At 39.6% G+C, this 13,812-nt stretch overlaps 1 protein-coding gene across 2 annotated transcripts in view; it reads left to right on the forward strand.

Annotated features, from left to right (window-relative positions):
• capn1 (calpain 1) overlaps positions 1–13,812 on the forward strand; it is a 49,251-nt gene that overhangs the window by 26,612 nt on the left and 8,827 nt on the right. For both annotated transcript variants that reach the window (XM_041780004.1, XM_041780005.1), the window contains exons 5-12: positions 2,079–2,212; positions 3,077–3,245; positions 5,866–5,949; positions 6,612–6,697; positions 9,165–9,239; positions 10,279–10,439; positions 11,690–11,850; positions 13,683–13,694. In XM_041780004.1, the coding sequence (XP_041635938.1) occupies positions 2,079–2,212; positions 3,077–3,245; positions 5,866–5,949; positions 6,612–6,697; positions 9,165–9,239; positions 10,279–10,439; positions 11,690–11,850; positions 13,683–13,694 (882 nt within the window). The remainder of the gene's footprint in view (positions 1–2,078; positions 2,213–3,076; positions 3,246–5,865; positions 5,950–6,611; positions 6,698–9,164; positions 9,240–10,278; positions 10,440–11,689; positions 11,851–13,682; positions 13,695–13,812) is intronic.

The following is a 13,812-nucleotide window of genomic DNA, read 5'->3' on the forward strand; positions in this document are numbered from 1 at the left end:
TTGGGGTGTTCTTTTGTCTTCATGGTGTAATAGTAGCCAGGAACACTGATTAACCAGTAACTGGACCTTCCAGACACAGATGTCTTCATTGCACAATTACTTAAAGACACATTCACTGCACTCAGGTGATACTCATTTCTCTAATTGTGAGACTATTAGACTACTGACATAGAAGATTATTATTATTATTATTATTATTTTGCCATAAAGCCAAATTATGTTGACCATGATATATTTACAAAATCAACAAAAGGGTAAAACATCCAAGGGGGTGAATACTTTTTATTTTTTTTATTTATTTTTATTTATAGACCTTGTATTTATCTGTGGTTTGAGCAATTTTCAATCACTTACTATGAAATGGCAGGAAAGTTTAAAAACATAAATTCTCAGGAGTCTCACTCAGATAATAGTCGGTCAGTTTTTCCATGTTTCAAGCTTGTTTTTTTCCTTGTTGCTTGGCAGTAACAACAGAAGGCTTATTTTGACCTAATTTCACAGTCCTGCCTGTAAATGTGAGCTTTTCATGCAGTTTGTTGTGTTGGTTTCTTCTGCCCCCTGCTGGTGAATTGGTACACTCCACCCTTACCTAGCCTTCCTCTGTTTATCTATGTTGTATGTAAAGCCTCTTGATCTCTTTCTTTAAAAAAAAAGGAACTACACTGGAGTTTTTTTTTTAATTGTGTTGACTAATGCTTTATGCTTGACGTATTTGCATCTATTTTACTAAATACAAACATATTTTGCATTTGATGCCTGCAGCATGTTCCAAATAAGTTGGGACAGGAGCATGTTTACCGCAGGGTTCTGTAAGCATCTGAGTGCAGAAATATTTAGCTAAGGTTGAATTCTTTCCCATTCTTGCTTAGCAGTGTAGAGTTTCTGCTGTCTTATTTTGAGCCACACATTTTCTTTTATCTACTTTTTTTTTTTTTTTTTTAGCAATTATATAAACAGATAAGAACAATGTAACAAACAGTTGGCCATCCATATATTCCATATATCTAAAGTGCTAAAAAAAAACAAAAAACATGCCAGTTAATAAATCATCTTTAAGAGTTGCAAATTTTTTATTTTTCACAATATTGTGAAAGTTTTCCTCCCCTTGGGTTAAGTGAAAAAGTCATTCCCCCCCCATGTTTTCAATACCATGAAGTTACAGTATCAATCCAGTTAACCTTTGTTGGAGGTATGGGCAGCCTCCACATTCTCGTTACGGCTTTTTAGCCAGCTGCTAATGATATCTTTATTAGGTATGCATTTGGCCTGGGCAATTAGTCAAAAATAAGATTAAATCGCAATACGGCCTGCTGCAATGTACACATCGCAAAAGTGCAATATTTCTTTGACCTCAAATTTGTGTTAAAACACCAGTTTTAAACTTTTTTTTGCAGCAGAGATATTATGCATGACATATCATGCAATCATTCAAGTGCCTTTTTTTTTAGAATGGTCTACAAAAAATCCTACGTTCTTAATTTTTGTACTTTTTTCTTTTTAAAGTATGAGAATGACAAGGAATAGGAATAATCGCGTATGAAATTGCAAATGCAATACTGGGGGGAAAAAATTGCAGTTAGATTATTTTCCAAAATCATTCAGCCCTATGCATCCTGTCCAACAGCCAATCTGAACTCCAAAGATGTTTCTGATTTCTTGTGTTACTTCCTGCCAGTAAGGACGAATTACTGGGCACTTACAGAATATGATAGTCGTCTGCAAGGTCTGCACCCTTTACCTGTGAAGCCATGCTGTTGTAACTCATGCAGAATGTGGCTTGGCATTGTCTTGGTGAAGTAAGCAGGGACGTCTCTGAAAAAGATGATGTCCAGATAGAAGTTCCTTCATGTACCTCTTGGTATCAATGCTTTTTTCACAGATGTGCAAGTGAGCCATGTTATGGGCACTAACACACCCCCTGTACCACTTTTGACCTTTGTGTTTATTACAATCTGCATGGTTCTTTTCCTCATTAACCTGCAGGACTTGAAATGCTGTATTTTTCATTTTAGCTTATGTATATTACTGATTTGCCACCAGAGCTTATTTATTCATTTATTTTTCTATCTCTTTTGCAGTTCTGGCAGTTTGGCGAGTGGGTTGAGGTGGTTATTGATGACAGGCTGCCGGTGAAGGATGGGAAGCTGCTGTTTGTCCACTCTGCAGAGGGAACAGAGTTCTGGAGCGCTCTGCTGGAGAAAGCCTACGCTAAGTAAGACTGACAGAGAGACAGACATGATGGCAGAGGGGAGGAAGCCGTAATCATTCTAGCTTTATTTATGTTTACTTATTTAACATTTCTAACTTGAGATTAAGATGTTGATTTGGTGAGAGACTTTACAAGGATAGCACAAAGTCTTAAAGGTATTGTGACAAGTATGAACTGAGCTTGGTACCCGTCTGTTAATCTGGTGTCCACAACAAGAAGAAAACTGCTAATTTGTAGTTTACATTGACTTATTTCCTTGTCCACTTATGGTTCAACACTTTTTTCTTTTACTAGCATATGTTTCCTTTTTTAATTTCTCTCCCCTATGATCAATAATAACCATGAAATTAAAACCAGTCTGGTCCTGTTTTAGCTCTCAATCTCGTGATCACAAGTTCAAGCGAGTTTAGGACTGCAGCTGCTGGTGGGATTAAGTGCAGACGAAGTCTGTTAGTGACACAATTCATGCCCACTTGAAGCAGTTACAGGAAATATTTAGCAACTTGGGACTCCAGCTGCTTCTGTCGACAGCTGCAGTCTTAATTGTAAATGTGTTAAACACAGAATTTTGTGGAGAGGTTTCAGTGCAAAGTTGAGTAGGCTGGAAGAGCTTATGTAAAAAGGAGGATTTATGCATTGTTACATGGTGTACGTGGTCATATATGGAAGTGTAGTCGGCTCATATGAGAGAGAACATACCAAACCTTTGCTCATTACAACATAAGGTCTTTAAAGTGCATAGTATATGTTTAAACATCCACCTTCTTAGCTGCATTTTGCTCTGAGTTATACCTCCATGTAAGGCTGGCTCATAGACCTTATAATAACTGTTATTGTAATCCTCTGTAATCTATTGTTTTTCTACAGGCTGAACGGCTGTTACGAGGCTCTGTCAGGCGGCAGCACCTCAGAGGGCTTTGAGGACTTCACTGGTGGCGTGACAGAGATGTACGAGCTGAGGAAAGCCCCCCCAGACCTCTTCAGCATCATCGGCAGGGCCATAGATAGAGGATCACTGCTGGGCTGTTCTATAGACGTCAGTACTGCAATAGTTATCCCTCTTTGATGTGGCACATGGGAAAGCTAACGCTAAACTCAGTAATATGGAGTAGAGTGCTGAAGACATAAAACAGCTCATCTTGAATTAAAGGAGTAAAGCAGCAGGCAGCTTGAAGTTTAATAGTGTAGCATAGTATTTCAAAGCTGGACAGGTATATTATTTTAGTCTATTATATTAGCTCATCACGGATGTGTCATTATCGGTTTGTATTTTGCAGTGTGTGGAAGGTCCAGTTAATGGTTAATCAGTGTTCCTGGCTACCATTACACCATGAAGACACTCCAAGAACACTCCAAGCAACTCAGAGAAAAGGTTATTAAAAAGTAGAAGTCAGGGGTTTGATACAATAACATTTCCAAGGCACTAAACATCTCCTTTGAGCTCAGTTAAATCAATTATCAAGAAAAAGAAGGAATATGGCACATGTGTAAATCTCCCTTGATCAGGCCGTCCATAAACTGAGTGACCGTACATGAAGGAGACTGGCCACCAAGACACCTATGACTACTCTGAAGGGGTTACAAGCCTCAGCAGCCTAAAGGCATGTGACAGACTCCATGGTCAAGTAAGAGAAAGTTCTTCGGTCTGATGAGACCAAAATGGGGCTTTTTGGCCATCAGACAGGGCGCTTTGTTTGGCTAACACACCATCCCAACTCTGAGGCACGGTGGTGGCAGCATCATACTGTGGGGATGCTTCTCAGCAGCCAGTCCTGGAAGGCTTGTAAAGGTAGAAGGCAAAATATAGGACAATCCTGGAGGACCGCCTGGAGGCAGTTCTCTGGTAATTAGGTGCTATATAACAAAGTCATTTCTTCTAAACAAGAGGATAATTATCTACTTATGTTGCTTGAGAATTCCCAGGTAATTTCTTTATTTTGGCCAGCTAAATTAAAGTGAGTCCTTCCTAAATAATTTTGAGCAATTTTTGAGGTAAGGGTTTAGGTTTAGGGGTTTAGGTTTAGGGGTTAGAGGTTAGATACCACCTAATGACCAGAGAATTGCCACAATATTAGTTACTACATTATTACTAGGATAAAACGTCTTTAATATTTCCATAATTCTGAGTTTTACGTGGAACTTATCACAAGGTATTTACCACCTTACTCTGGAGAAATTACTATAATTACACTTATTACTCTGAAATCACTTGCTAATAAGGGCCACTAAAATAAAGTAACTGTACTTTTAATTGAGTACAATATTGTACTCTTTGTACCCTGACTTACTGGATACTATTGCTAATTCTGTAATCTTTGCAGTGCATTTTCTGTACATGGGACACTTGGAAAGCTTCAACTATCAGTATTAGATATTCAGAATTTTTTTTAAAGCATAAAACATTGAACTTTCATAGTAATACCAGATGAACTTGCTAATGGCTAATGCTAACGCTAGAGAATACTGTTTTTACTATTTAGAAAAGAACCTGTTTACTGGAAGTATGGCACAACCAGCAGCACCAATCCACATGTGGGGCACCCTCAGCTCCTGTCCAATCAGGAGCAGACACCTGCAGTGCAGAGCAAAACACAGCAGATGCACACAACAAAAAGCAGTGCCACCCCCTAGATACAGACTACAAGCACTGATGAGTGATAACATAAATATTAACAATGCTCATATTTACAACACTGTTGCATTTGTAAGTCCCTGTTCCCTTTCCTACGTCACTGTTCCCTTAGTAGTTACACTACAGCAATTTGATTTTATAGCTTCTCTAATGTGAAGATTTGCATGCCTTCTCTGCCTGTCACAGTTGAACACACAAGTCTGTTCTCCTGTGTTTAATAAGCTTAGAAAAACACATTTATCATATGATTTAGTAAAGAAAACAGTGAGTTACAGTACTTTAACACCTCATACAAATCAAACAGATGGTTGCGTAGTCAATAATATAAGACAGAAAATTAGATTAATCCAGTATGCATCAGTTTCATGGCTAATGCTGCCATGTTACACAAAATTAAGAAGTGAATTTCAAACTAGATCTGAAAGGACATACTGTGAGGGACGGTAAATGTTATGTAACTTGGGGTAAGATTGGATCAGGCTGGAGGTCAGTGTAATTTTCAAGGACACGTCAGGGCAGCGGATGTTTGCGGACTGGGGGGATTGAACTCTGTCTGCCTGTCTCGTCTTGTTTGCCTCCCTGGGCTGCTCTGTTTGGGTACAGAAGAACGGCAAATCTGGCAAGAAAACAAAGAAGATATGCAACACTAAAAAAATGTTTTAATTAGGAGCAACAAAAAGGATGTTTAGTTCATTCTGGAGGGCTTTAAAGGTTTTAATTTACTGTTTTGAGTGCAGAGTGTTTTACTGTTGTGGGAAGTGTATTTTTTTGCCTGGTGTATTTTTGCGTGTTTTCTCTTTAATGAGCTGGAGTTCTGAGCATTATGTAGATTTTTAAACATGTTTTTGATACGTGTTCAACGTGGTGAAACATGTTCACCCTTACCAGCTACTGTCGTTTCCTGATCTTAATGACTGAGCCACTTTTGGACAATGGCGTCACATAAACTGTTGGTCTGATAGCCATCACTTTCTCTGTGATGATAAAGCATTTTGTAACTTTTATACCTCTCTGTCATCCCCAGATTACCAACACCCGAGACATGGAGGCCGTCACGTTCAAGAAGCTGGTGAAAGGACACGCCTACTCTGTAACCGGTGTGGACGAGGTGAGTGCAGAAGATTAAAATCGCCTTTTCAGAGGAAAAGCTGTTATAAAAGCCCTTCAGTGGAATTTTAGCTCAGGCTGTGCAGCTGAGTCATTGGTGATGTATGACTAAAGCTTGTGATATATTTGCCTACACATTATAGTCTGAGGGTCAGGCACAACTTCCATGCTCTCACTGTACAAGTGAATTGGGATAGACTGCCACGAATGTCAATTCCTTTGAGAAGTCTTTCAGACAGATTTAGTTAGATTTAGTTGTCTCCTTTGCACATCACTTATAAAAACTCTCGCCGTCTCACACACAAACACAGCATCATCAGCAAACACAACTAGCAGCTAAACAATAACAAATATTCTGCCAGCTATTGGATGGATATTTCAGCTCTTTTTAGTGGTCTGGACCATTTTGCTCATCTCAATAAAAAATGATTCTTTCAGCTCTTAAACAGCTCTTCCCTTGGTGCCATTTTGGCTTTCATCTTTCTGTAACAGGTTTATTTAATATTGATAAGTGGGGAAAAAATGGACTCCCATTGTTCACATACAAAAACGACTCATTCACAAGTGATGCAACTAATCCAACTGGACGGGAGCAGCTAATCATGTCATGGTCGGCCATTGTATAATAGATAAATTTGACTTTACTTCTTTTCTTGACTTAAGGTGATGTACAGAGGAAGTCCAACCAAGCTGGTCCGAATCAGAAACCCTTGGGGGGAAGTGGAGTGGACAGGAGCCTGGAGCGACAAGTAAGACCCATATAGAAACTTCAGCTTTAGAAATGCCATTAGGAAAGGATAAAATGCACATTGCTGGAATTACTTTTTCTGACATTTTTGAACTTTTTTGTAACCTTTTGTTAGTTTTTAATCATTTTCTCTTATACCCTCATACTTCATCATGTTTCAAAGGCTTGCAGATGGTTTTACGTCTGTGTTATTAATACTCTGAACCAAAAGAGGCCCAAAGAGGAAAAAGAAAGAGAAATCCAGTGGGGGAAGGGGATCTAGAGGCCTGCTCAGCTGTAGCAGCATCTGTCAGCAGAGTCACCCTGGGCTGAGAAACTGTTGTGATTACATAATATACCATTAGAGTTATGAGAGGAGAAATACCAGACATTATTCAGACGTATGACTCTTAGAGTTATATCAAAGACTAATCGAGCATTATTTATGCTTCACACATTGAAAAGGGCATGAAACTGTGTAGGATCTGAAAAAATCTGATGGGAAGATACTAAACTATTTGTTTAAATAGCTTCAGTTAAGATGGAGATTACAGTACATTTTTATGAAGTAACAAATTAAACTGATAGAACACTGTCAGAGACTATCTGTGACTAATAATACAAAATAAACAAAATTTTAAAAAAGATCAGTTCCCATCTCTCTTTATTCTTTATTTTTTTAAAGTCTCCACAAACTAACAAAGATTGTTTTTAAAGAAGCAGTATGTGCAAGTGGAAAACCAAAGCTACTATCTCTTAGTATCAATGTTAAACTCTTGGACCCCCTTTAGACAACAGGAATTTACCAGGTCCTTAAAGGTTTGTTGGCAAACCTCAATGCATACTGCAACAGTTCAATATCTGCATGCAGAGGTGGTCTGGGATGCCTTCATCTGGATCATATTGGTCATGTTGATGCAATGTGAACTAGCATGCATAAAACACCACCCTGTCAACTGATAATATCTGTGGTATGGATGGATATGCCCGTTTCCTTGTTTCTCACTGGCGAATCCATCTTGCAAAGCTCCCATCTGAACCATTTGGGCCTGGTTAGAAAGTGACAGGACCAATCAGCTACAAGGGGCAGTACTTTCGGGCACAGCAGAGTCGTGACGTACACAAGCAGCAGCAAAAGCTGGTGAAGTTATGGAGGAAGAGATTAGTGTGGATGCTGCTAAAGCACCAGTTTTATCAGAACTTGACAACATTTCTTCGTTAAAAAAAGAACAAAGAACAGCAGTGAGTTGGTTTCTTTTCAAAAATGACAAAAGTCGAGTACTTACATGTCTATAGTCGCCATGTTTCACTTTATTCCTCAGTAGCTGTGCACACGCAGCTCGATAGCGGCTACGTCATGTGTTTTGTTGCTCTGATTGGCCCGTAGAGATGTGACTGAACGTTCACCCAGTCACACTCCGAATTTTTTTCAAAGCCTCTGCCTTTTCTCAAAAGTTTCCTATTGAAGCTTTCCCATGTCAGGTTAATAGTTAACAGCAGCATGGCTTTATTTACGTCCCCCCTGCCTTGCTGAGACTGATGAGAATTGCAGCTCATTTCAGAGATCCAGACTTTTTGTCCTAGCTCAGTAATAAGAGACAGTCGTCTGCTCCCAAATGGCTCCAAGTTTGGTATCAATTTAGCTTTTCTGCTTAGAACTACAACCAAAACGGAAAAAAGGCAACTGTCTCTCAAATGGGACCTCACTTAGAAAAAGTGCCAGCTCTTTGAACCAACTCATCCATGAACGACCTATCATGGCTTCCTCCCAATATGTCATCTTGAATTGAATTTTTATTTAAATCTAAGCAGTAATTCACAAGATTTATTAGCTTTATAGTAAATCACTGTGTACTTTGTAAGCATGCCTGTGACGAAATGGGAGCGAAAAGCTGTTAAAGAGGCACTGCTAGCCTCCTAGGTAATGGCTAATTAAAAACCACTCATTCTTACTCCATGTACAAACCTAGAGGTGAAATGATTACTGGTATCAGTGAAAACCATGATAAAATTCTCTCATGGTTATTATACTGTTGGTAATAACTTAATTTGAATTTCATGGTATTTACTGTCCAGATAGAATGCTACACAGGTTACTGAGGTAAAGGGGATAGATACATCCATGCCTGCCCTACTTCCTTTGACTGTAAGAGTTCTGTGAATGTTGTATGCTCTCACTGGCTTTAGCAGCTCTTCTTCTGCCCAGAAAGTCCATGAAAAGCCCTCCCATGCTTTGGAGCAGTTCCTGTTAATTAAAAGTAATAATTCAGTGTTGAAATCTGCATTTAAACAGCAGGTTAGTTAGCTCACTTCACAAGCAAAACATAAAGTTAGAGAAGGTGGGAAAAGGTTAAAAAAAAAAGGCAAAAAAATATCTGCTTGTAGAGAAAATATCTTCTTTCAAAAGAGGACAACTGATGGAATATTTACTGTCTGATATATATAAACTTGGTAATGAAAACAAACCCTTCTCTTTGTGAAATCTGCAGCTCCAGAGAGTGGGACAGCGTGGACCGCTCTGTCAGAAGTCGGTTACAAAACCGCAGTGAGGACGGTGAATTCTGGTGAGTGTGTTTTTCATTAATCCTCTTATTACTATAATTAGAATAGATATTTTTGCTTCCATCAAAAATCACTTAAGGGGACATTAATAAGGAGGGCAACCAGTTTATCCATCCTAGGGATTACTGCACCCTTAAGGTATGGATTTTGTTATCTTTTCAACAGATTGTTTTCCCATGCCCCTGGTAATGTGCAAGGAAATCCAGAGCACAACCAGGTTTGTGGTGGGTCAATCCTTCTTTCCATCTGATGGGTCCTTCTGGCATCTTATTTGTCATGTCTTGGTCGTACTTCATCGATTTCTGGCCCAAATATGCCTAAAATTCTGCACAGTGATGTATAATCACTTCCTGTTTCGTGCTGTGAGTAGCTTGCAGCATTAACTAGGAAGGCCACTACTGACAGTTTTTCACCCTCATGTAAATTCCTCCATGAAACAAAAACATTGGTTTAATTTTTAGTAAATACACTTTATTAAGTCTAGGATTCATTATACATGGCCCTCAATTCAAAACAAGAAGAAAGCATCAGCGTTTGAAAGAGCTGAGGAGCGTGTCTGTGTTGGATTTGCAAATGTCTAGTGTGACCACAACAATACAGCAGTTTAGGATGGAGTTTCAAGTAAAAGTGGGGGCCTGTGCAACAGAACAAGCACTCAGTGCTAGAGAGTAATCATGGTCCATCATGTGTAAGCAGCATTAATCATAACTGAGATACAGCAACAGGACGGCAGCTTCCAGTAGTATTTCATGTTTCCTTATGTCATCGTCTTTGACTCAACAGCCAGTGTTCCCACTGCAATCATAAGCCTTTCTACTACAAACTCAAATTTCAGATTTTGAAAAGTATTTGAAATATTTTGGGTCATGTAAATACTCAGCTAAAACAATACATGTATGAAATGGTTTTGTTCTCAGCAGAGACATCTTTTTTATCTCCGGTCAAACGAGCTCTGACTTTTGGACTCAGTGATGGTAGAAAATTGCTTGGACTAGTCGTTCTCACATTATCCTAACAGCACTTTCATTTTTTGTCTCTTAGGATGTCCTTTAATGACTTCCTGCGTGAGTTCAGCCGTCTGGAGCTGTGCAACCTGACAGCTGATGCCCTGCAGAACAGCCAGCTGAAGAAGTGGAGCTCCTCGCTCTATCAGGGAGAGTGGAGGAGGGGCAGCACTGCCGGGGGCTGCAGGAACTACCCAGGTATGAAGGGACGAGGAAAGATTAAGGGTATTCAAACTAATTAGAGAGGAATTATTAATTTTAAATTTTTGACTCAATTCCCCTTGCAGTGCTCTGCAGGTGTTATGCCTCAGTCCTGGCAATAGCAAAAATAAGAGGTATTTTGTTGTTTGTGAGGTTGTCTGTGCAGCTGAGCCGTTCTTGTGAACACAAAATCTAAAGAAAGTTTAGATGGATTTTCTTCAAACTTTCCACAAATATTCACACTGTTTTAGGGGTGAAGTGATTCGAGTTGCAGTATTATAGGTCAAAATTCAAAGTTACTGGGCCTCAAATTCATCATTAAATGTTACTGTGAAATCTCAGAGATGCTTTGAGGGATTTTTTTCAAACTTTGCATTAATGCCAAGACCCACTCATCAGATTTAGGCCAAAATTCAAAGCTGTCAGGCCTCATGTTCATTCCTTGCTTGTGAATGTAATATCTCTTGCATTCCTTTAGAGATTTTCTTCAGACAAATGTCTGAGCAGACTCAAGGATAAACTGATTAGATTTGGAAGTGAAAGATCAATAGGTCTCATGCTCAACCCTTTCTTCAGTATATCTCCTGAATGCTTTGAGGTATTTTCTTCAAACTTCACAGTAATTGTCACTATGAGATAAACTGATAATATTTTGAAAATCAAAGGTCAAGGTTATTGGGCTTCATTGCTAGCCCTTGCCAGTAACATTTCTACAATCCCACTACCACAGGAAACACCACGGCCCCTCTTCTTCACCCATGATTTTACTTTTGCTATCTTGCAATTAGATCCCACGTGGAGGGCAATCTGCCAGGCAGTGGTTCTAGTTGAATTATGTGAGGCAGTTTAACTGCATTTGCTGAGTACCCTCCTTGTATTTTTTTTTTCAATTTTTCTTGTTTGATGATCAGAGATAGAAGGAGGATTTGGGTGAATTTACCAAGAAATGTGAACTAGTGACTCCAATTTAACCAATACGCGATGCAAGAATGTCCTGTTGTTGGAAAGAAAACCCTCATGACAGGCAACATCCCCTAATCAGGGGCCGTCTTCAATTTGCCACACAACACAAGTTGTCTTATTAATTCATGAACAGTTTTACCATCATTTATGTGGAGATTTTTCAGTCTCTTCAACTTGAATCAAATTATCACAGTTTCTCATTATTTTTAATCAGTAATACATCATCAAGTTTCAGTTGAAAAACAAGTGTAGTAATCTGAAACCTCCTTTAATCCTTTTTCTAGCCACCTTTTGGTTGAACCCTCAGTTCAAGATTGTGCTGCAGCACCCAGATACTCCTGGCCAATCAGACTGCAGCTTCCTGGTCGGTCTGATGCAGAAAGATCGCAGGAAGAAACGACGGGAAGGCAAAGACATGGAGACCATCGGGTTTGCAGTCTATGAGGTAAACTGTAGTTCAGCTGAGATGTCAAAACTTTATATTCCTCAAATGTTAAATAGCTAAATCTTTTCCACTACAGGAACACTGGGGTTTTAGCTAGCTACAATGTACATTTTAAGGCTTTGCTTTGCAAATTAATGAAGCATTATCATGAACGTTCATCTGTTACTTGTCTGTTAGCTCTATTTTTGGGTGGATTGAAATGGGTTTATAACAAAGCTTAATTCCAAAAAAGTTGGGACACCGTGCAAAATGTGAAAACAGAATGCAGTGATATGCAAATTCCTTTAATGTTCAAACCAATAACATTTTTCTTATTTTTTGAAAATACACCCACATCCTGAATTTGACACCTGCAACATATTCCAAATAAGTTGGGACAGAAGCATGTTTACCATTGTGTTGCATCACCTTTTCTGTGACGCAACACAGTGGTAATTTTACATTTCAGTGAGGACCACCTAGTCAAGAAACTCATATGATTCAAGGTCATAAATATTTATCTTTATCAGAAGTTATTATTTGCACTCATTGCCAGTATTTATTACGGGGTGTGGCTGTTTTGGTAGCCCACTGCCTTCCACAATCCTACGTGGAAAGCATCAAGCAAGAACAATGCAGGTTCCTGCCTTTCCTGTACATACAAGGAGAGTCTAAGACAGAGGGAGAAGCAGCAAAGACCCAAAGCAGAGCAGGCATCGATAACAACAGAATGACGCTGATTAAGTCAGAAGCAGAATAAAGGAGGAGCTGGGGTGGAGGAGGGTTACACAAAGTGGCTTTCAGAGGGAACAGCAAAGTGTAGCCAGGCTAGAGCAGTCTGCACTGCTGGGGTTCGCTACCACAAGGTCTCCACCCTTGCTTGCTGCCCGGTCCACATAGCATCCAACCCCCATGCCTATCCTTGCAGGGTTTGGGCCCAAAGGATGGTGGCTCTTTGTTAGCTTTTCAGGTTGACCTCAACTGAGCCCCATGGAGAGAAGCCTGTCCGCTAGATGCTCGCCAACATGCTAACCCCCTCATGTCTGACTCCACAGGGGCACCTCGGTTTTCCTTTTCCAAGCGAGGTAGCTCCAGTCCATGGGCTCTGATTTATGTGGGTTTATTGAATTGCTCTTTGTCTGGATCCTCCCCAGGACTGTTTTGCCTTGGGAGACCATTCCAGGGGCTAACGCCCTGACGAAACAACTCCTTGGTTCACTGGGTCACACAAATTCCCCACCATGATAAGGTGGCGAAAGACCAAAAGAATGAGATCGTGGATGCCTCCTGGTCACCCCCCAGTAGAGGTCTTGCAGGCTCGTCCAACTGGGAGGACACACTGTGGCAGACCCAGAAGTCACTGGGGGGATTATATGTCCATCTGGCTTGAGTGCACCTCAGTATCCCTCTGGTAGGAGGAAATGGGAAACGTTGCTGTGGACAGAGATGTCTGGGTTGACTTCACCTGATGCCACCACAACCAGACTGAAAAAGTGGAAGAAAATGGATGGAGGGATGGATCTATTCTGTTTTACTTCACATTTTACACAGCATCCCAGTTTTTTGGGGGGAATTGAGGTTCATTGTAAGTTTACAGTTAAGACTTTGTAAGGTGGGAACCAAGTACATGAAATGATCCCAGTCCCACCTAAGAAATCAAGACTTTGTGGTTCATGTTGGACATATTACATGGGTTAGGTTTTTATCAATCAATAGTTTATGTGATAAAACATTATTTTACAGTTTTTACTTAAAATTTGGTTCTAAAAGTCAATTTTTTTTTTTTTACGCTGCATGCTCATTCATTATTTTTAATAATTTCCTCCCCTGCCTTGTTTTTCTGTCCTTTACAGGTTCCACACGAGGTATGTGTCACTTCTCTCCACTTTTTGTCATTTTAGAACAATCCAATGCTTCCAAAATGCTATCCAGAAATTTTTTTTTTTTAAAGTGCAAACACAATGAGATTGAAGATTTTTAAAA

Source organism: Cheilinus undulatus, linkage group 22 (genome assembly GCF_018320785.1).
Source record: "Cheilinus undulatus linkage group 22, ASM1832078v1, whole genome shotgun sequence".
NCBI classification, from domain to species: Eukaryota; Metazoa; Chordata; class Actinopteri; order Labriformes; family Labridae; genus Cheilinus; species Cheilinus undulatus.